The sequence below is a fragment of the Periophthalmus magnuspinnatus genome, chromosome 22 (genome assembly GCF_009829125.3).
Source record: "Periophthalmus magnuspinnatus isolate fPerMag1 chromosome 22, fPerMag1.2.pri, whole genome shotgun sequence".
In the NCBI taxonomy this organism is placed as follows: domain Eukaryota; kingdom Metazoa; phylum Chordata; class Actinopteri; order Gobiiformes; family Gobiidae; genus Periophthalmus; species Periophthalmus magnuspinnatus.
In genome coordinates, this window is record NC_047147.1 from 15,390,964 (window position 1) to 15,413,471 (window position 22,508).

Below are 22,508 nucleotides of genomic sequence, written 5' to 3' on the forward strand. Positions count from 1 at the left end.
AAGTAATGAGCTTCTTGTAATTCAATCAGCTGATTCAATTTAAGATGATCCCGGGAAACTGGGCCTGTAGAGAAAGGTCAGAGAGGTGTGGTGACGAGGGGTGCTCAGTGACCTAATAGTGCTGGGACACATAAGGAAAACCCAGTGTTTACGCTTCAAGTAAATGAGAAGGAAACTGAGCGGCTGAGGGGCCCAGTGGTTGTGCTGCTGCAGTGGAGATAGAATTGGCTCTGTACACAACGACTCCCTGGTAGTTTTGGTCACTCACACAATTATCAAAACCCCTTTCACTTCCGTTAAAATTGGATGGGATTTCCACTGACGTGTGCTAAAATTTTATAAATACAAGTAGTAGGTGAATATCACTTAATGTGTAAAGTTAAGCACTTGACACATTAAGTCAACACTACAGTGGTGGTCATTTTGTCTCAATGCTAAAATTAACTTTAATTTTGAAGCATAATAAATGTAAATGAATTAATCACAGTTAAAACGGTTAGCTTGCCCTTATTGTTCTAGTTATTGATTTACATTTTATATTTTACTTACTTTTTACTTTTACTTACTTACTTACTGCACTAGCTTTCATTAAAACATAACACACAGAAATGTCCTCCAGTATGAAATATTTACTTAATTTGTTTAGTTTTAGTTTGTCAACATGTTGTCAATAATTATCAATCGATAGACTAGCATGTTGCTATAGAGCAGCCTCGACTTTAGCTCATCTATTTTCTATTTTCCATGCAGTTACAGAAATACAAGTCTAACTTTCCTTTATCCAGGTTTGAGTTTAGTCAATATGAGTGATCTTCTAATGGACAGGCTACAATCATACTCTTCCACCACACCCATCCTCAGAGTGGATGGTATTTTCCTGTGATATTTTGTTAATGTAGTAGATGTAGGCCTACAGTAGAGTCCTACATACAGTGAGCTTTCAAACAGGATCTGATTCATAATTTTGTTGAGTCTCAGTTTGCTGCTGTGAGTTCTGTTTTTGTTCTTAACATAATGAGAACCATCATAATAATTTGCCTCTGCCTCCCAAAGTGTGACGCAGAATGAACTCCATTGTATAAATTATATCCTGTCTATGTGGATCCATTCACTGAAAAGCTGACTTAGGGTTACGTGGCCACTTGTAAAATTGGTGAGTGCTACTCCATTATGGTATTGCAAGGAGATATAGGCTACTAAACTCGTATAACTTCGTCACCACTTTAACCCACAATTAAATTTAGTCCTGAAAAGTGGACAGATTTCCAGAACATGTTCAGACAGTGACAGAGCGCCACTGTACACACTCCACTGTACAAACCAAAATAATGGTATGTGCCATGAACATGTATGGCCAGATAACTAACCTTTCACATATACAACCTTTACCTAGATGAAGAGGCGTGGACACGCTGAGCGTACACGTTTTGTTCGTGCGTCATGTTGGTATCTTCAGAGGGACAAGAGTTTCGTCACAGACGCTGCAGCATCAGCAGCCTCAGCAGACGGAGAGGAGGAGAGCAGCGACCGCTTCTCTCGGAGCCCAGCACCGGACCCCTTTCATCCATGTGGATGTACCGCGGGTAAAAGCGCACGGACCACGGAGCCATGGAACATTTTAAACTCCGTACTGCTCTTCTCTCGGCTCTCATCGTGATGGGTAAGTAACTCAAGATATAAACTTGATCCTGACCATTCTTTAAAATGTTGTAGCCAACCCCAGAGGCTACAGCCTACTGAGTATTTGCCTATAACATTGTGTGGCTAGATTTTTTTTTTATCAGATATAGAGGTTTAAACTTTATATTTTAAGGGTCTATAGGCTACAGATTAAGTTGGTCGTGATCTTTTTCTTTTTCAAAACCAACATGACTGAATTTTATCCTCTGAGTCTGCAGTGCTGTGCGCATTAAATCTACAGAGCCTTATGTTTTTTGGCATCGCTATGTTCTGGCTGCGGCTGTGGCTCATGTACAGTAGCTCACAGAGTTAGTTAAATGCATTTTCCTAATGGAGCGACAGAGAGGGACTGACGGCACTGTGCGCGCTGCGCTGGAGTTGTTACTTGGACTTCAGCAGAGCTTTGATAACTGATGAAGTGTTGGATTTGTGGAGCGACTGAGTCCAATTTCTCTTGTGGATCAGTTTAGTTTGAGAACGGATGAAAAATGTTTCCCAACAAAGGCATGTAGGCCACTCTCACCAGAAGTATGATTGGTAAGATTCCTACAGTGTGAAAAACTTGATGTGATGAGTATCCTACCTGGACACTTGGACTGTCTACTTTCTCCTTCTAGAGTCTTGTGTCAGTGTGACTTGTCTTTCTAGAGCTGACTTCTGGAACTATTCGTGGAGGTTTCAGTGCAGTATATTTTCTTAGGCCTATCAAATATCATTGTAAGATGTAGCAAAATGTATGTGCGTCAGTATGCGTCAACTGTGAGATTTAGTATGTCTCTCTTTTGTTTTTTTGTTTTGTTTTTTTTTTGTTTTTTTCTTATATTGATTTAATTATACACAAATCTAATCAGATTTATATTATTGTCTCTGGTTTGTGTGTCTTTTGCGTCATTCAAAAACAGATGGCGTTGGATTGCTTTGGTTCTATATGCACGCAAATTAACAATAAATCAATTGCACGATTCACCAGTTATTGAAAACAATCACTCAAGTTTCCAATACCATCTGGACAGTTCATTTGGACTGCCTGTTCACAAAACAAAACTGATGACACGGACAAGCACATTCTGGCAGTGATGCAGAGTCTCATGCAGTGATCCTGAAGTGCACAGCAGGGACAGACTGGCATAGCTCCACATATGTGCCATGTGAGTGATCAGATAAAAGGGTATATTGATAGACAGTATCACTGGGTTTCAAATGACATCACAATATTATTTAGTTCAATAACGTTTAATACAGCTGGGGGGCAGGTAAAATTAATATTGTTATCATGCTGTTTTGTAGTAATATAAAGAGTTCATGGCTCTGTTAGAAATGATCATGTTTAACATATGGGCATTTACCTTTTGGATATTTCATGGTAAAGTACAAGTAACAGGGAAAACTGACTCTTGCCCTCATCTGGTAGTATGACATCATCAGATTTTATAATCTGAAAACCACCAGTGGACCTGTCACAAAAATCATAAAAATTACGGCAGAGCATTTTTGTGCATGACAAGCGGATTAACCAGAGAAACCTGTGGACTGAGAGACTGTACACATTTCTGCAAAATCAACCAACAAAGCAAGAAAGTAAACATTTACATTTGAGCTAAAACAAGTTATATATTTTGTTTCTAATGATGCAAGGATATTTGAGAGGAGAAGTCTTCTGCATTTGAGAGACACACAGTTAAATTGACTGGAATGTCCCAAAATTGAGTAGTTGTTTGATGGCTCTAGATGTGGTTTCAGATCATCATGCATTTGAATAGAGAGCAGAAGAGATCAAAAATCTCAAAGCAGGTAACAGACCCCCAGAAAACTTAGTTCACATACAAAATTCCAGAATGAAAGGTCAATATTTAGCCAATCTCTTGACTAAAGGACATACATGTTTGAGCAGCATTAACCTCCGTTCATATAAATCTGCATCAAGAGATGTAGAGATGGACCCGTATGAGTTCCAAACCCGATACGGTTTGGAACTCATACGGGTCCATCTCTACCCACTGTGCTTAAATAGTACAGATGCTTTTCACATGGCTTAAATAACACCCTCTTGGAAGGAATATTCTGCTAGTTATTGCATTTATTGACAGCCTCCTGTCATTTTGTCACAATCACCACATTGTCAGGAAAATGCTTCTCGCTTTAACTTTTTATTCCCAAAAATGTATATTTTGCATTGTGATATTGGGTATACACTTGGGACTGTGATTTCCCTTAAATCTATGACCCAAAAATCCAGCATAGACCAACTGAAGCTATATCTTTTATCTACATTTGTTTTCTCTGTGTATTTATGGGATAATATAACAGAATGTTGACTGCGTAGACTTGTGACATACACGGAGTTTCCCATTGTTCCTTGGAGAAAAAGTTAGATTTCATGGTTGAATATCTAAGCTGTTGTGGTTCATGTGACTGACAGGATGTACAAGCATGAAGAGATGACAGCTGTCTTTAGTCTTGATGGCTTTGTGTGTTATCTGCTTCTCTCAGTTCCTCATAACTCAAGTTAAAGGAGCTGTGTGTAGACTGTGCTCTTACAGATTTTTGTTTTTTTTAGTTATTAAACTCATAACTGAACCTGGGTTGGGTAAAGTGCCTTAACCTGCAAATAGAGAACACATGCAAGTTTTTCCTCATTCTCAGGATATGCCATGCCTCATGTGAAAGCTCAGAGCCTTCAGAATCCACTCGCTGAGTTGCAGAGGCTGCACTAGCACTGATCAATGAATGGCTGCAGGTGCGGGGGTTTATGTAGTGAACATTTAGATCAGAGAGTCATCATTTCAGATTTTAACCAGCTGGATTTCAGCATTGAAACTAGCAACCCGAATGAGAGACTCATGTGAAGCTCATTCTGCTTTCTGATTGGATAATCATCTTGAGACCCAAAGACAAAATGATAATAAACAGCTTGGCCATCATGTCCAATGTTTTTGTCTTAGTCTAAGAATATTTGTCTTTGTTTTGCACACGTTTTCTGTCTTTAACATAGATTTCTTTTAGTTTGTACTTTATGAAACATCTTACCTTTTCTTCTTATTGGAGGAAGGTTCCATCATCATCATCATCATCATCATCATCATCAGTAGCATCTTTGCATTCTACCAGTGGTGTCGGATGTTGCTATGGAAACAAACTAGACTTTTTAATTGTTAATAGGGCTGCAAAATGAATCGCAATGGAATAAAAAATGATCATATCAAACATTATTTGTGAAATGTAGCATTTCCTCTGTAAATAACTAAACATTCTGAATTTATGGAAAAGTACTTGTTATACTATAACTTCACAAATGTGTCCTGGAATTTATGGGATCTTTGTATTAATTAGCCTGTAGTTAGTTGTTAGTTAACTTATATTGTCATCCCCTCAAATGTCAATGCTTCATGAAGTGTCTGAAATTTTGAAACAAATGTCTTTCTCCAAACTTGAGCCTTACTTGTTAATATGTACAGTTCCTCACACTTATAGTTCTTTGGGTAATAATGACACTTGAGCTCTCTCCTCCTCCTCTGTTTAGTATTCATATTACCGCTGTTTGTGAAGGTTGCAAGAGTCTTTTATCTGTTCATTGAAAGTGTTTGAATGTGCTGCGTGCGTCAGTCACAGTAACGTCTCCTGCAGCGTCGTTCCACGATGGCAATGTCAGGATTATAGTTGGTAACAGCGGAGGTGGGTTAAATGAGAAGTGCTCATCACACTGATTAAACAGCAGGACATGTCTGCAACACTTCAATCACCCGCTGATACACCTGTACCTAAACGCCTCACAGCTACATGTACTTTATGTTTGAGACAGATTTGTGGCCAGATAAGAAAGAGAAGAGGGATTTGAATCTCGTGCTGCTACATCATGAGACACTTACATTTACACTGTCACGGTAATGTCATGACCTCTGCTGTGAAGGAACTGTTGAAAAATTCCATGTGTTTTTAATGGACTATGAAAACAAGAGCAGGGGACATGTTGACTTTTTTTTATTTATTTTTTTTGTTTTACTAATATTGGTTTTGATTCAATGAAAACAAATAAAATGTCTTTCAATAGGAATTTCCTCAATAAAGACCTTTAATTATTGCCATTCAGTCAAATCTAATTTCTTCTAATTTATTCCAAAGCCTGAACTCTGCTCCAAACCACGTGCTTTGACAGAGGATTGGCTATAGACCGCTCCATTAAAAAGTAGGTCATTGATCATGATGACTGAATATCAGTTAAAATGGCATTAATAACACAGGCCTTCTTAAAAATAAAATTTTGTCCAACTATAATCTTTGGTTATACCTATGTGAGCATTTAATAGAGGAGTATATGACCACAACTAAGTTTGACAGGTGACAGTTATAAGAACTCTGCATGCAGTATGTTTATCAGTTTATTTACTGAGCACAAACAGATGTGTACTCATTTGTATGTGCAAAGTATTTTCATGGCGTCCAGGGTGTTTCTGTGAGTACAAAAATGTCCCTGCAGACAGCAGGTAATTGAAACTGAGCTGCAGCCACTTACATCCAAATTGAGTTACAGGCCTCTTGACAAACAGAAGACTGGATCACATGGACCACTGCAGACGTGTGCACAAGCAGCCCCTCCTCTGGTCCAAGCAGGGAGGAGTGCTCTAATGAAAAGATGGGAGCAGGTCCAAACTCTTTGTTGATGGAAGATTACTTTACAAATACTGAACCAAAAGAATTACTACATTAAAAGTATTACATAAAAATATATTCAGGTCCCCATTCAGTACCTGTTCAAAGTGTACTTTAAACATGAAATCTAAAAAGTTTAATGTAGTAAGAAATGTGAAGATTTTGACACAGATTTTTATTATTATTTTTTGTTAAAACCCAGGCTTGACATCCCTATCAGATGCGGTAGTTATCGCAGCCAGACCCAAACCACAGGTACAAATACTTACGTGCATTTATATTACATACTTATATATTCACCCAATACAAAAATGGACCACGTTGGAAAAATTCTTGCTTTTAAGGTCAGAAGATACCAAAAGATCCACCCATAGGTTTAAATAATGAGCAGAAGAGGATCAGATCATCCATCTTCAGGCCACTATCAGTGTTGGAATTGGAAAATGGAATATAGAATTATCTTTTCTTTCTTTCTTACTATTCTTTAGACTTGCAGGGTTGGTTGTTCGTTCATTCTAGTTTCTAGTTCATTTGATTGAATTGTTTGAATAATTCTCCACACGTTATGAAATTGGAAACAATCAGACACATTGACCAAACTACACACAAGTCAGCTCCTCAGAATATAGTGTGGCATAGCTATTTTTTGAAAGGTTGCAAATGAGAACTGGAGCATCCTATTTTGGTCACATCTGTACCAAAGTGTTATAAAAGCAGCACCCCAAGATATATGCTTTAACACAATACCAACATCAAATCTGCTATGTGATACATGGTGTTTTTTTGAAAAATAGAGAGAAGTGAATTCCCATTCATCATTATCGCTTTTGGGGATTGATTCCAAGAAGTTTTCATGTAAACAACAGATTTTGTCTTTGATTTGGTCACATCAGTCACTTAATCTAATGACGCAAATCCACTTATCCAAATAGCATGCATATGACCGTAATTAAAATCAGTTCATATGCCACCCAGAACAACATAATTAGCTTGAAACCCACATTTAAAATATTGTTCGGGGTTCCTTTAGAGATTTAGTTTTATCTTTTGTTTAAAAATACATTTTTTATATATATGTGAAATGGGGGTGAAAAGCGGGAAAGACATTTAAAGTTTCTAAGGCGGGAATTGGTCTTGCAACACTGGGCAGCACAAAAATAAATTGTGAAATAAAAAAGTGAATATGAATAGTTCAAAGAAAGGATTCCATCATTGTAATTCACTGCACTGACTTCAAAGCAAAAACAATGTCTGAGATAGAGAGAAATCTAACTCCAACATGCTTTTCCTTGTTGTCCTGGTAACATCTCTGGTAGTGGTGAATATGGTTCATGTTTGAGATGACGTCAGTGTATGGTCCTCGGAGGTTTCACTCTGTAATCCTCCTCACAATCTTAGATCAAGTTAGACACATTCTGGTGCAGAGCAGGAGCCACAGTCCAGTAGAAGCTGTGCATTTACAGCTGTGCCAAAGCCAACTTCTGTGCTCTGGCTGCGCACCAACTACACCTCCCTCCATTCAAACCCTGCTGCTGGAGAGGCTTGAGGTTTTTAATAAATGTATACAGCCACAAAGTGTTTGCGACAGGGGGAACTGGGATGGGCGATATGCCAAAACACAATTTTCTTGGAGTCTGATCAGATTTCGATGTAAAAGTTACTATCTTGCATTATACCTTATACTCTCTTGAAGAGGTAACTAAAGTAATTTTTCACTTCATTGCAGTTAAATCCACCTGTCACTAACTCAGATCATTACTGAGGCTGATCAATGGGAGGAGTGGGCGGAAAAAACTGTCTGAGTATAAAGCTGCATTCAAGATAACAGTTTGTGAATCTTTATTTGGCAATTTTATCAAAATAGCTGATTTGATGCTTATCGCTGAGTTTTAACTGATGGTAAGATAAGTTAGAATAGAGTGATTGTATTTCACAGATCTTTTCTTTTGTGATTCTCAGTGTTAAATGAGCCTGGGCTTTCCCTAAAAGTCCGGACACTGTGTCTTTTTTTGGCTTCTTATTACTTTCCGGTTTAACATTATGACCCCCAACTTATTTAATAATAACCTCAGAATGAGTGCCCCCCCTCTCCATAATGTGTGCCTTTACGAGTGGAGATGGACTCGGCTGACCTATGACACCACAACCCATCTCAGTCCAAACACACAAACACTTACAACCCTGTTCAGTCTCTATGGTCCTCTCTTTCACCCATCTGAACTATGTGAAACTTCAAATCATCTCCCTACATTCTTCAAGATATGTGTCAGCTTTGTTTGAAAGACCCTGTGTGTTCTGTAAGGAGTAGTTTTTTAGCATCACACTTTTTCACCAACTTACTTAATAAGTAGTACATATTCTTATGTGTTTCACCTTACCTTTAGATATGATTTAGTTTTTCTGAATATATTTTACCAGAATATGAGGTCATTTCTGTTAAATTACATGAACTTCAAATTTAAAATCAGACACTTATTCTTCTAACATAAATTTACTTTTAGCAAAAGACAGACCTGGACAACTGAGGGTTTACACAGATAAATTTACTCAAATATTTTTATACTTTTAAAATTTCTTGGACCTCTTTTTTGTACATCTACTTGAGAAATACTATTTCTAAGTACTGACGTGTACATTTTGGCTACTCTACCCATTTTTCCTCCTGTGTTCTGTTGCAGTGAGCAACTCGAGCCATGCCCTGGACCATCTCCTGGAAAAGAACTTCTCTGATGCTCCAGACCTCCACTTCTGTAAGGCAATGCCACCGCAATGATACAACAAGAAAATAAAATAAGACTAACATAGCCAAGAGTATATATTTTTACCCTGATGACTGGAGGCGGTTGGCCCTCGTAACATTTGGGTCAGTTTCCTGTGTAGATGTCACATGGTGCCCGTCCCCTGCCCCCTCCACACACACACATCATTGTCTTTCGTTAGAAATAAGTTTGTAGAGCTGACCAGTGCCAACATACACGAGCAGAGAGCTTAGATTGATTAGATTTTCTCTATAATCCATTTGAGGTGTGTACATGTCTGGAATGTTCAACTCTACTGCTTCAAAACAAAAACAAAATGGAAGAAGGGAAGATTTGTTGTGATACATGATGATGATGATGATGATGATGATGAGGGTGTTCAAAATGTGTGCTCTGATCCAGTGTTTCCCAAGTGGTATGAGAGCACTTCTTACCACAGAGTACTTGAATGATTTAAGATTTGAAAAGAAGGTAAAATGTAATAATATTTGAATAAAAAGTCTGCATTGTGATAAATCTTGCATTTTTATAGTAATAGCCTTTTCAAACCATGCATATGTGTATTTGTGTCTGTACTGTTATGTTATTTTGTGAATTATATGTGCAGGTTTGAAATAAATATTCTAACTAACAAACTCTACATGTCCCTGCAGTCTCCTCCTGTGATTTTGAATCTGTATGCCAGTGGACGTTCTCCAACTACAGTGAGCAGGGCGACTGGTTTGTGGTTCCTGCCGGAGAGGTGGAGCAGAGTGGACCGTCCAGGCCCCGCACTGACCACTCCATGGGCACGGCTAAGGGTAATACACTGCTCCTGTTTAGTCACATCTGTTGCATGTTAGAGTTTAACCAAGTGAGGTGATTATGAAGTACTTGAATTAAACTTGAAATTTTAGTAGGTGCAATTATCAGATCGCAAAGACTATAATTTTTGAAGAAGCAGAATGCCCACTGTAAACAACAAAATATCCTACTATTGAAAAGAAAATACACACATGTTAATATTTCAGTTTTTAAGCTAAAGTCTTGCATGGAATTCTTGAATTTGTTTTTATTTCAGTACAGTATTCTCATATTTCAGTATTCTGTCAAGTATTAATGCCCCTGGATGTGTTCACAATGTGCACTCTGAACATAATTCTACTTTTTACACTTAAAATACATACAATCCGATTTTTTGGTATTTTTATAATTGTGCAGCCCTAAGCCAAATACAGTCCAAAGTACAGTTGTCAAAAGTCCTGAAAAACAGATACTAATCAATACTAAAACTAATAATGAAACTAGACATTCATTTGATCAGGTATAACAAAGTCACATTCACATGACAGAAAAGAACCTTTTCTGAAAAGCTTTAAAATGACTTTGAGCTGTATCAGAACAAGACCTTATAGACTAATAGAATGGACTAATATAGAAATAAGGCCACATGGTAAAGTATAAAAAAGTACTATTATTCAGTATTGAAAGTCACATTTTATTGTCTAAAAGAGTATTAGTCTATTGAGTCTATTCTTTAGTATCAAAATCAAGTTTGAAGCTTTTAGTATCGTGACAACACTAGTCCAAAATAACAAGACAAGACAAATTGAAATAACCAACTGGAGGAAAAAACATTGCAACTCTAAAGGTATACATTCTGCCTTGGCTCAGGACATTTCCTTGAACTGAGAGCCTCTCCAGACCACTGCGAGTACCACCTGACCAGTCCAGTCCTTCCCTTCAGCTCGGAGCTCTGCAGCATGCACATAGCCCTGTTGGACCAGGCCCCCGAGGCAGGAAACCTCAGCCTTCTGATCACACCCATGCACTCAAACCCCCATCCTTTGCCCATCCACCTAGTCAGCAGCAGGTAAGCCATGGAGGATGTCAGGAGCAGATACATGTCTTTGACAGAGCAAGGACAGTCCCACTAATCTGTTTTCATTCCTGTCAGGATGCAGACAGCACCGATGAATACATGTGTAATTGTTTGGGACAGCAGAGGGATGGGTGGTTTTCATATGACATCCCTATATTATAAAATCTTTTAAATTGAGCTGGAGAGCAGGTTAGATTCTATGGTAGAAATTACTGTTTATCTTGCCTGGCAAATCCAGAATGATATATCTCTGTTTTTTGTATAAATTAATATCAGTCTGGTTCCCACATCCTTCATTACGTCTCAAGCCCAGTTCACTGACACATGTGAAACAAAAGAACATTGATCATTTATGATTTACAAATACAATCAAATTTATCTCACTTCATATTAACAGAGTTTAGTGCTTCAGTCATTGATTCTGAAAAAATGGGACTGTTTCAGTCCCCTGTGATATTTTTCCCTTTAATTTTTTGATGTGGACGGACCATGTGTGTCCCTGATTGGCTAATCCATTTGTCAATCATGCTCATCTGAAGATGGGCAGATTCAGTGGTGATCAGACTCACATCTTTGTACTGAAGTGTATATTGTGGATCCTGTGCAACTATTTATCTGCAGGATTGCAAATATCTTGACTTGGGTAATGCTAAATAGCAGTAATACTGGGCCTATCCACATGAAACAAAAACTGGCACAAAGTTTGATAACTTCTCTATCAACAGAGTAAAAAAAAGTATATTTATTTTTTTCAAAATAACTAAGTGGAGCCATTATTTAACCTCAAGACATAGTTGTCTCTAAGAGTAATATGGTAAGTGGACCCAATAATGATAACAAATAACAAATAAATAACAGTTGTGAATAATAAGTTTGGATATTTCTTTCAAAAACAACTCTTCCATCAAGTTATATAGGCCTGTGCTCTTCATCTGAAATGGTGACACCAGAGTTTGTACAGCAGGCTGGATATGTCCTCAACCATGTTTAGATCCAAAAGCTCTAGAAAATTGTTTTCGTGTGTTCTTGTGATGATGCTGTGCAATTGTCAAGTGCAGGTGTGTCCTTTCAGGGGGCAGTGGGAGGAGCTGAAGGCTGTGATTGGCTGGATGGATCAGCCCTTCCAGGTGACTCTGTCATACACGTCCTGCCAGGCTGAGGGCAGCACTGTGGCTCTGGACTCTCTGGAGCTCCGAAACTGTGAAGGTGAGACCCAGGTCCCGTAATCCCAGTTCTACTCATGGTTTAAAATATCTTTTCAGTCCCCTGTCATGTGCTGCCCTTTGTTGTCCTCCTAACTCTATCTTCAGTCCATATTACACATGTTTCTGATGGGATAAAATGGTAACATAAGAATAGATTTTTTTTTTTGCTCCATACCACATTATTGGTAATCCTACAGCACTTATTAAGAGTCCTCGGACAAAGGCTGAAGAATGTCTGTAATTTTGATTTAATTTTACCATCATGGTGCCATCAATTGATCTGTTAGGGATAGGTTGGCGTCTGCCTCATAATAGTGACTTTGTTCCTACTGTGATACTGTATGCAGAGCAGTCGCTGTCAGAGCTGAACGCTGCCTGTGGGGAGTCCTTCCATTGTGACGCCACTGGGAACTGTGTGGAGTTGAATCGTGTTTGTGACTTCCACACTGACTGTCCATTTGGAGAGGATGAAGGCCTCATCTGCGGTACGGCCTGTTGCACATTGTGTGGGCATTTTATGTGAGGCAGAACTGAGTAATTTGTGTTTTTGGTGTGGCACAGAAGCTCTCCCTCCAGGCTCTTACTGTTCGTTTGAGCAGGACGACTGTGGCTGGTCTGTGTCCCTGCAGCGCTCTCATTGGAGGAGACTGTCAGCTGATGATCTGGAGCCTCAGGGAGAGGCTCTGCTCTCCACACCTGGTCAGTCATACTGCATAGAATATATGATGCACACCTTTAGGCCTGGACACTTATTTTATAAAGCTTCAACTTACTAAAAGCAAGGCTGAAGCTGGGGTATGTTATTCCCAGGCTGAGCAAAGGCGACCCAGAGGGTGGGGCAGAGAGGGGATGTACGGAGGTATACTTACAATAGATAATGTGCAGGTGTGGGCATACGTGTATAATCAGGTGTGTGCATATGTGTATAATCAGAATACTCTCCGAGGCTTTTTTATGAAGGTTTTTTTATACAAAGTCTGTTTCTTTCTTTCAGATGTATTTTTTGTGGTGTGCACATTTTTTATGTTCTGTACTGTTAATGCATTGTGCTCGTACATGTGGGGCCCTCAGGGCACTTCCTGTTTTTACAGGTCACAGAGAGCAGTGCTGTCAGTGAAGCGTCCATCCTCAGCCCATGGTTCCCTGCTCCCGTTTCCTCCAGTGACTGCCAGGTCAGTGTCAATCTCTGACCCCTCTAATTCCTCTACTGTGCTGGGCTTGTGTCTCAGGGCACCTGGGTTATTATCCACTGTGTGTGTGTCTGGGTGTATGTGTGGGTGTGTGTGTGTGTGTGTGTGTGTGTGTGTGTGTAGATGTACTTTTCTCTGTACTTCTTTGGGGACTTCAGTGGAACTCTGGTGGTCGCTGTTGAAGAGAGTGAGACGGCTAACAGCACTCTGGTGTGGAAGAGGAATGGCCCATGGGAAGATGACTGGAACCATGTTGCTCTGCATCTGACTGGGATTGAGCACAGGTATACAGAGGGGCTGGGGTAGGACAAAGGGCACATGACCCCTCAATTCTGTTTGTGCAGGTTTCAGATGAGGGTGACTGCTATGTGGGCTGCTGGCTCCAAGGCTGATATTGCCCTAGACCTAATCTCTCTGGGAGCAGCCTGCTTCTACACAGGTATCATGGATCAATACTTTATATTTAAGTCATAGATCTGTTATAAAAGCTAATGTAAAATGTGTGATTTCTATTTTTGAAAGCTTTAGTTTTAGAACATTTTAAAATGGATCTTCAAGCTCTCTTTTTGCTGTGGACAGATGTGAACAAGCTGGGACCTGTGGTGGACATGAGGGATCTTCTGAGCCCTCTCCCTGAGCCCTCAGCTTCAGGTATTCACCACTTTGTTAATCCATTCTGCCTATGGGCAAACACACAACAGCAGCACTCTCACAATCGCACATTTGAACAGGAATGGATCCATTTGGTCTGGTCTGTGGCACTGGCAAGATTAATTACAACTGAATTAAAATCGCAATTTGAATGGACGCAATTAGCAAATTACAAAGGCTACAGTCATGGACATACCATAATTTCCCTCACATAGAACAAAATATTTTGTCATATTCTAACCATGTAGTTTAAATCTGTACAAACAAATGTGATTCTTGTATTAGTTTGTCAGTTCATATTTTAGTATTTAGTCATTTTTTCTGGACTCGTTTAAAATGTGATTCCTATTATTAAAACATAAATCGCAAACCTAATTGCAATGCTTGTCAGAAAATACACAATTACATATACTCCCCAAATTGTTCAGCCTTAAAGTTGAGTTTATATTTTACACATAATCTTTTCCTACATTGTTTGAGTTTGTCCATCTTTGCAGAGGTTTCCCTGACGACATGGTTCTTTACGTCATGTGGGGCCAGCGGTCCACACGGCCCCATTCAGGCTCAGTGTGATATCACCTACAGGAACAAGAACGTCAATGTCACTGTGGGAAAGGATGGTCCCCTGAAAGGAGTTCAGATGTGGAAGGTCCCAGCCACCAACCGATACCTGTGAGTTCAAAACTCACAATTCCTAATGCATGAACTACTACAGCTACACTGGTTCATGGCTTTACGTAAGAGAAATTGAATGTTGTTGTGGGCACATATAGACAGAATCACTGGGTATTGTGTGGGTCTATATACACAGTTAACAGTGTAACAGTTACTGTTACTGCTAATATTACCACAGATGTTGAGAATGATATCTTCTAACTATGGAATCACAATCTGTCAGATGCACTTTTGCTCAAGTTGGCTGCAGTCTTTTCTTTATTCATTTGTATTCTTCAGTCTGTCTTGTATGATCGAGAGTGGGGACTTTGTGCCAGAAAACTATTTCCTTTAGTCACTGCAGTGCATTTCATTTCTTTGTCCCCCAGGATCTCTGCGTACGGAGCTGCAGGAGGGAAAGGAGCCAAAAGCCACAACAGGCGAAGGCACGGGGTCTTTATTTCTGCCACGTTTGCTCTGGAGAAAGGAGATACACTGTACATCTTGATTGGGCAACAGGGAGAAGACGCATGCCCAGGGGTGAGTGAGCCATCAGCAAAGATACATCTCTATAATGAGTGACATAACATCAATTGACCATTTAAGACAAAAAAAACAAAAAACAAACGTTAAGCTACCTTTTCCTGTGGTGCAGAGAAACCAACTGACTCAGAAGATTTGTCTGGGGAAGTCTTCAGTGATAGAAGACAACCTGAGGGAGGGGTCTAATGATGAGTGGGCAGGAGGTGGAGGAGGGGGCGGTGGTGCCACATACATCTTTAAGGTAATTGACAATGGTTTTAATTCCATACATCTACACCCATCTTTCTAACTATCACTGAGAAAACTATACATTTTTTAAACATTAACGGTATTTATTGAGCTCCGCAAGTTATATCTGAAGTACTGCCTTTGAAACTCATCATGACTTCTAGAACTCTTTCATTTTAATGGAAGAGAAAATGTTTGGATGTATGAGTGTGTGTGGGATTTGGATTTTTTTTGTACTCTCAGATGGAGGGGGGTGAGATGGTGCCTCTGCTGGTCGCGGCGGGGGGAGGAGGAAATGCATATCTGGAGGACCCTGAGTCCGGCCTGGATCAAACCATTCTGGAGCAGTTTGAGAACAGCACCAGTGTCCCCAGAGGCAACGGGCGCACAGGGGCAGCAGGTACAGTGCAGCCCTTTGCTTCATAACACAAATTTTTCTAGTTTCTCTAACATAATTGACTTAAGTATCAGTTATGTATTAATAATGATGTATTAAATTTATGTAACTGCCACATTATCGTTTCTATGCATTTTCTATGTTTATCCTATTATTTGGTGTAATTTTGTTCACTGCCACTTAGTGTAACACAGCATAGGCTTGTATATACGCAGAGCAAGGTTACTAGAACAGAAAATACAATCTCAAGAAAGAAGATTAGACTTAAAGATAAAGTTTAATAACAGAAATAAGAAGAAAGAAGAACTAAAGCTAATTCCACTCTCGGTACTCAGCCAACAAGGTTAGTTTTTCTGTCAAGCTAATTGTTATTTTACCAGTGTGTTTTCACGGTGTGTTTCTATGGCTCTGTGAACATGATGGATACAAATAAATTCATCAGTTGACGAAACCACTTGTGTCTGTGATACCTGGAGGAATCATAATTTATATACTGCTTTTTGGGACACTAAAAGACACTTTATATTGCATTATTCATTCACGCCAAGTAAGTGGTGGTAAGCTACTTTTAAAGCCACAGCTGCCCTGGGATAGGGACTGACTAGTATTCACCCATCCAAGTACTAACGTAATAATAAATAATCCAGGGGACATTATTATTCCTTGTCATAGGAACCCTCAATTCAGACTTTCCTCTGGCTGTTTGTAGGTGGAGGTGGGGGCTGGAGTGACAGCCTGAGTCCACACTCCCAGGCGGGACAGTCCCTTGCAGAAGGGGCTGTGGGGGGGTCCCCCTGTCCAATGGCTCTATCTACACTTGGCTGGGCAACATACGGGGGCTTTGGTGGTGGAGGGGGTGCGTGCACTGCAGGAGGAGGAGGAGGTGGTTACAGAGGTCAGTCTCTAAATTGAATTTTGTCTGTTACGCTGTAATTTACATATCATATCATTACAATTTACTTTACTCTTTCTACTTTACACTGCTGTGAAATGTAATGGAAAAAGTTTATATTGTTGTGTTGAAATCTTTCTAAAAACCCTATCACCCAGAAAACAAATGATTTATGTTCCAGGAGGTGATGCTGCTATAACTGACGAGATCTTGGCTGACGGCCAAGATGGAATCTGTTTCATTCACCCCACAGGAGAGATCTTCTTGCAGCCGCTGGCAGGTGCGCCTCAGCAGCACAAGCTTCATGTGTCATAAGGAACAGCAGTGTTGTCTTTAACAAAAGGGCCTCAGTGCTCACTGACTGACTCAAGAAAAATAAAGTAGATGAAGAGTGTTACTTTGCCAGTACCTTACACAACACATTCTTTTTTTTTCTTGTTTAAAAGAGAATATATTTATTTCAGTTACTGAAGTAAAAACTAGAGAGATGATAACATGTGACTGTGTTTTGTGCAGGCATGGAAAGCCATGGAGAGTGTGAGATCAAAGTGGAACCGTACTGTAGTCACTGTCAGATGCAGGAGTGCAGGCTGGACGAGGACACGCATCAGATTATCTGTCTGTGTCATAATGGAGAGGTACTGGCCAACGACAATGTCACCTGCGTCAGTGCTGTAGGTACGACATGTCTGTAGAGTTTGTACATTTATGTTCTTTATTTTTTGACTGTGTACTAACTGATATTCCTGTCCTCATCAGCTGCTCCCCAGGGCCCCATCCCGCAGGGCCCCGTCCCTCAGAGCCACATGTCAGTGTCTCTGATCCTGGCAGTGGTGGCCTCCACTGTAGCCAGTGGTGTCGCTCTCATCTGTGCTGGAGTCATCCTCAGTAAGAGGCTTTTTCACTTCTGTGCCCACTCTGTGCCTGCTGCCTTCCACCTGCTCTGAAGGAGACTGGGATTTACTGGCCTAGAATACTAGAGAGAGCCCAATATGGACATTTAGTCTTCTCAGCGGCATTATGTAAATACAGAGAAAGACGTTTTGTCTGCCAATGAAAAAGAGGCCAACATATATGTACATTATCTGTAAAGGACAGTTCTTTCACATATCCTACAGGTGTGTGTCTGATAAAGAGACTTTAACTCTTGTACACTTTTGTCTTTTCTCCAGTGTTAAGTGTTGATATGCTGTATTCTATACTACATACACTACTGTTATACTATAATACAAATAATCTAAGAATATGTTGGCATATTTGCGATGGGAGGTGTGTGAGGTGGCAGAATATGGCTTTCAATTTAAAAATGGTTAGAGATTATTTGTGTAACTGTGACATTATATTTTTTGTCATATTGACCTTTCAAAGGGCAGGAAGTCAGCTTTAGTCACTTTAGAGTCACTCTCCCCCATGCAGAGAGGTAGTCTCTTCCCTGAGCCTCTTTAATGTCCAATCTCATCACCCATCTCCTTCTTCCTGCCCTCCTCTACATGGATCCCCTGAGTCCTGCATCTGCACCGGGCTAAGAGTCATCGACACCCCTTATGTGCACGCGTCCTACCCCCCCATCCCTCTTCCAGGCAGTGTGTCACCTATACTCCCCTCACCTGCATCCTTCCCAGGCACCTATCACCTGTACCACCCCATCACCCACCACCTCCTCCCAGGAGGAACAGCACCTGTACCCCCAGACTACCACCTGCATCAGGGATGTCGCTGCCTCAGCGGCGGGTGAGTGCCCCTCACTTGCCCTGACGGTCCAGAAGTTGTAACAAGGAGAGGACAGTGGTCACCATTCACACTGACAGTCTGTGCTCATTTCATGATAGCAAAAGCAATAGGAATAATTTGATGTGGTCTCCAGTGTGACCCCTCTTGGCCCTCTTTGTGTTACCTCTTCTCCTCTTGATGGGGCTCTGATGCAGGCTGAATCTTTGGCTGATTTTCTGCTTTTAATTGAAACTTTTGATGTGTGCAGTGTGGTACCGCAGGAAAAATCACCTGCATGCTGTCAGAGGACGGCTGCAGAGTCCAGAGTACAAGCTCAGTAAAATTCGCTCCTCCACCATTATGACAGACTACAACCCCAACTACTGCTTTGCCGGCAAAGCCACGTCACTCAGTGAGCTGAAGGAAGTTCCCCGGAAAAACATCACACTCCTTAGGTCAGTATGAAATCAGTTTAATTTATTATATGCAATATTTCTACCATATCATAATAATCTCATTGACAGCATTTGACTGTATCTTGCAGGGCTCTTGGCCATGGAGCATTTGGAGAAGTGTACGAGGGACAGCTCCTGGGGATGAGTGCTGATAATAGTCCCATGCAGGTGGCTATAAAGGTTAGCTGCAACTGTGGCAGAATGTATTATAATTAAAGGTCACACCTGTCAAAGATCTCTTTTTACTTGTTTCTTTTTTCTTTTTTTCTTTTTTTAAGATATCATATTCTTAATTTAATTTTAATTTTAATTCTGGTCATTTCAATTGGTTCATGCTCATGGGCATTCACCTGAACAATTTGATAATCTTGCAATCTTCAAACTATAAATCTAAGTAGCTTTCTTGGGTTTCATGGTCATGCAGAGGAAATGTCATCTCTTTCTTTGTGTCTCTGCCTTCCAGACCCTTCCTGAGATCTGCTCTGAGCAAGACGAGATGGACTTCCTGATGGAGGCTCTGATCATGAGGTCATTCTCACAGTACTTGATTTTTAACCTTTATTTTTTCAAACAGATAGATAGTACCATACTCCAACTTGTATTTCTGTGCAGTAAGTTTAGTCATGAGAACATTGTTCGCTGCATTGGAGTCAGCCTCAACATCTTGCCACGCTTCATCCTCCTGGAGTTGATGACAGGTGGGGACATGAAGAGCTTTCTGAGGCAGCACAGGCCCAGATCAGTGAGTATGGATAGGGCTGTGATAATTGTGTGAGAGCCAATGGTCTGAAGTGTGCTGCTGTGTCCAGGGCCACACTTCCTCCCTCACCATGAGGGAGCTGCTGCGCATGGCCCGGGACATCGCCTGTGGCTGTAGATACCTGGAGGAGAACCATTTCATTCACAGGTTCAATCCCACACCACACATCCATATTTGTCACAGCTTTGCATAAACAATACAACTTTGTTCTAGTTTTTTATCAGTTAGCATTTTTCTGCATCAAAAACCTAGCTGGAGTTGCTTTTTTTTCCCCTTTTATTCATGTATATTTGAGTAATCCAGTGGAAATTAACCGCTTGACGTCATAGTTAACCTACATGGCTATGGCAACCAATGTAGCAGAGTTAGCAGCAACTATTTTTAGCCCAATGGAAAGTTTCGCTCTTTCTGACACCTGCAGCTGGAATCCTTGCTCCCTCTTGCAGAGTTTTGAATTCATTTTTACATACTGTACATAATTTAATAACAATGTTGAATACCACTTGAATGGTCTCCAAAAATTGAGGAGTTTTAGTGTTCCACATTTAAGTTTTGAGATGATAATGTCTCCATTAAACTAATGCCCCTCCGTGTAACATTTTCTGCATGCAACAAAAACACAAGTGGGGACTTTAATTTAAGAAGAAATTGTTTAAATAATGCTAAACAAGTTTTGGAAGACCGTAAGTTGGATTGATGTAAATCTTTCTCTTTTTCCTTTAGAGACATTGCTGCTCGAAACTGCCTGCTCACCTGCCCAGGGCCTGAACGAGTGGCAAAGATAGGAGACTTTGGCATGGCCCGGGACATTTACAGGTTAGCCATCGGAAAGAGCCTTGCAAACCTCTGCATCCTCTGCTCTCTGTAACAGGCCCCTCTTCCTTTTAGGGCCAGTTACTACAGGAAAGGAGGCAGAGCCATGCTACCTGTTAAATGGATGCCACCAGAAGCTTTTATGGAGGGAATTTTCACCTGTAAAACTGATACATGGTAAACATGTATAATTAATTTACGTACAGGCATATATGATGTATGTTAGCATAAACACCTCATCACCTATTTTTCCTACCTTTAAGATTTACACACATAGTATATAAACAGTGTTATGCTGTGTTATATCATTATAAACATAGATAGTGCAATAAATATGCTGTAAAATGTACTCAGGCTATGTTGTGGTGTTTGTCTCCCCCTGGAGGTCGTTTGGAGTGTTGCTCTGGGAGATTCTCTCTCTAGGATACATGCCTTACCCCTGTAAAACCAACCAGGAGGTTCTGGAGTTTGTTACCAGTGGAGGCCGGATGGATCCCCCAAAAGGGTGCCCTGGACCAGTGTGAGTGATCTATTGTGATGCAGAGATGTTTTGATTTTGATCACTATCAGTCTTAAATTTAATGAACACATTTTACTTAAGGTAACAGTAAGGTAGAGCTGCAAACTGTGTATGACAGCTGATTACTGACACTGCAATTTGTATAGATATCGGATCATGACCCAGTGCTGGCAGCATTGTCCTGAACACAGGCCCAACTTTTGTACTATTCTGGAGAGAATCAACTACTGCACTCAGGTATGAAAAGTTTGTCTGACAAAGTACTTTTTGTCAGCAGTTATTTATCACAGACTGCCTCCTCAGGACCCAGATGTGATTAACACTCCTCTCCCAGTGGAGTATGGCCCTGCCCCAGAGGAGGACACAGTCCCACGCCCCTCTGAACAACCCTCTTCCAGTCTGACACCTTTAACGTCACTGAGTGTCCCTGTTCCTCCCGCACCCCAACAGCTTACCAAACCACAGTTTCTCCTTCATGCCAGCCAACCCTTTCACCATGAAGCTCCGGAGGTGACCCCCAGGGGGACCTGGCTCCACCCTGAGACTCAGAATCAACCACACTCCAGAAATAATTCCTCATCAGGAAGTCAAAGACTTAAAAACAAAACCAAGAACTTATGGAACCCCACGTATGGCTCCTGGGTTCTGGAGAGCATCAGGGGTAAGAAAGCCCTGGCCCACACTCAGTCTATGCCTCTGTCCTCTGGCAGCGGCCCTCCACAGAGCTCCACCTCTGAATGCACTGACACAGCCTATGATGGAGTCAACAGCCTTCACAGTGGGACATCCACAGTACTCTCCCATAGACTCCCTGGGGTAGCCTCTGGCACTTTGAAGGGTGGGATGGACCTGGCTAAGCTTCAGAGCTTCCCTTGTGGCAATGTCAACTATGCATTTGACGGACAGAGCTATGAGTCAGAGAATCTGCCTTTGGCTAAGGCTGAAGTCCCAGTGGCAAAGGCCGGCTGTGCATTGAGTGTGTCTTTGGGAAGTGGCTTAGGACTGGGGCTCCACAGCTCAGCCAAAGCACCCAAACTGCTCTTGAAGAGACATGCCAGCTATGGACACGAGGATGTGAGGAGACATACCAAAGCTGATAAACCTCCCCGTGATCGTGACTCAGGATTCTCTCTGTCTGAAGACCTCAGCGTAACCCCAATCTAACACAAGCCTGGGACAACACTGAGCTGTGCTCAGCTGTGCATGGCTCATCTCCTCACAATGAAATGCTGGACTTTGATCAGAGCACTGTGTGCACCATTGCCACATGCTTGGTGCATGCTGAAGCAATCAAAGATATACTGTATGTCAGATTTTTCCTCAGAACAGCTTTAAATACTGCTGAGCCAGTACAAGTACTCTGTAGTGTAGAATACCTTCTTCAGCAGTGGATCGGAGGATTACTGTTGATGTTTAAGTTGCATTTGAAGTGTAGGCCAGCAGCCAACATAAAGATAAAGATGATTATTATTATTATTATTATTATTATTATTATTATTATTATTATTATTATTACATATGCTTTGTTCTGATTATAACAAAG

The 22,508-nt window shown here is 40.7% G+C and overlaps 1 protein-coding gene across 1 annotated transcript; it reads left to right on the top strand.

The window, feature by feature from the left end:
* Window positions 1–1,521: 1,521 nt before the first annotated feature.
* Window positions 1,522–22,373, top strand: ltk (leukocyte receptor tyrosine kinase). The gene is made up of 29 exons (XM_033988750.2): window positions 1,522–1,660; window positions 9,006–9,077; window positions 9,740–9,886; window positions 10,740–10,938; window positions 12,020–12,153; window positions 12,500–12,637; window positions 12,714–12,851; window positions 13,224–13,324; window positions 13,466–13,626; window positions 13,687–13,781; window positions 13,922–13,993; window positions 14,491–14,665; window positions 15,037–15,187; window positions 15,303–15,431; window positions 15,662–15,818; window positions 16,525–16,710; window positions 16,889–16,987; window positions 17,224–17,385; window positions 17,467–17,595; window positions 18,686–18,872; window positions 18,962–19,052; window positions 19,336–19,400; window positions 19,485–19,614; window positions 19,682–19,779; window positions 20,356–20,448; window positions 20,521–20,622; window positions 20,831–20,965; window positions 21,112–21,202; window positions 21,269–22,373. The coding sequence occupies exons 1-29, from the start codon at window positions 1,609–1,611 to the stop codon at window positions 22,127–22,129; spliced, it is 4,350 nt and encodes a 1,449-aa protein (XP_033844641.1). The 5' UTR covers window positions 1,522–1,608; the 3' UTR covers window positions 22,130–22,373.
* Window positions 22,374–22,508: the final 135 nt, after the last annotated feature.

Excerpts from the sequence above, each read along its gene's own strand:
- ltk (XM_033988750.2), top strand. The coding sequence starts at position 1,609 with ATGGAACATTTTAAACTCCGTACTGCTCTTCTCTCGGCTCTCATCGTG. Across the intron at positions 15,188-15,302 it reads GAGAAGACGCATGCCCAGGG|AGAAACCAACTGACTCAGAA; the intron begins GTGAGTGAGCCA and ends CCTGTGGTGCAG. Across the intron at positions 15,432-15,661 it reads GTGCCACATACATCTTTAAG|ATGGAGGGGGGTGAGATGGT; the intron begins GTAATTGACAAT and ends TTGTACTCTCAG.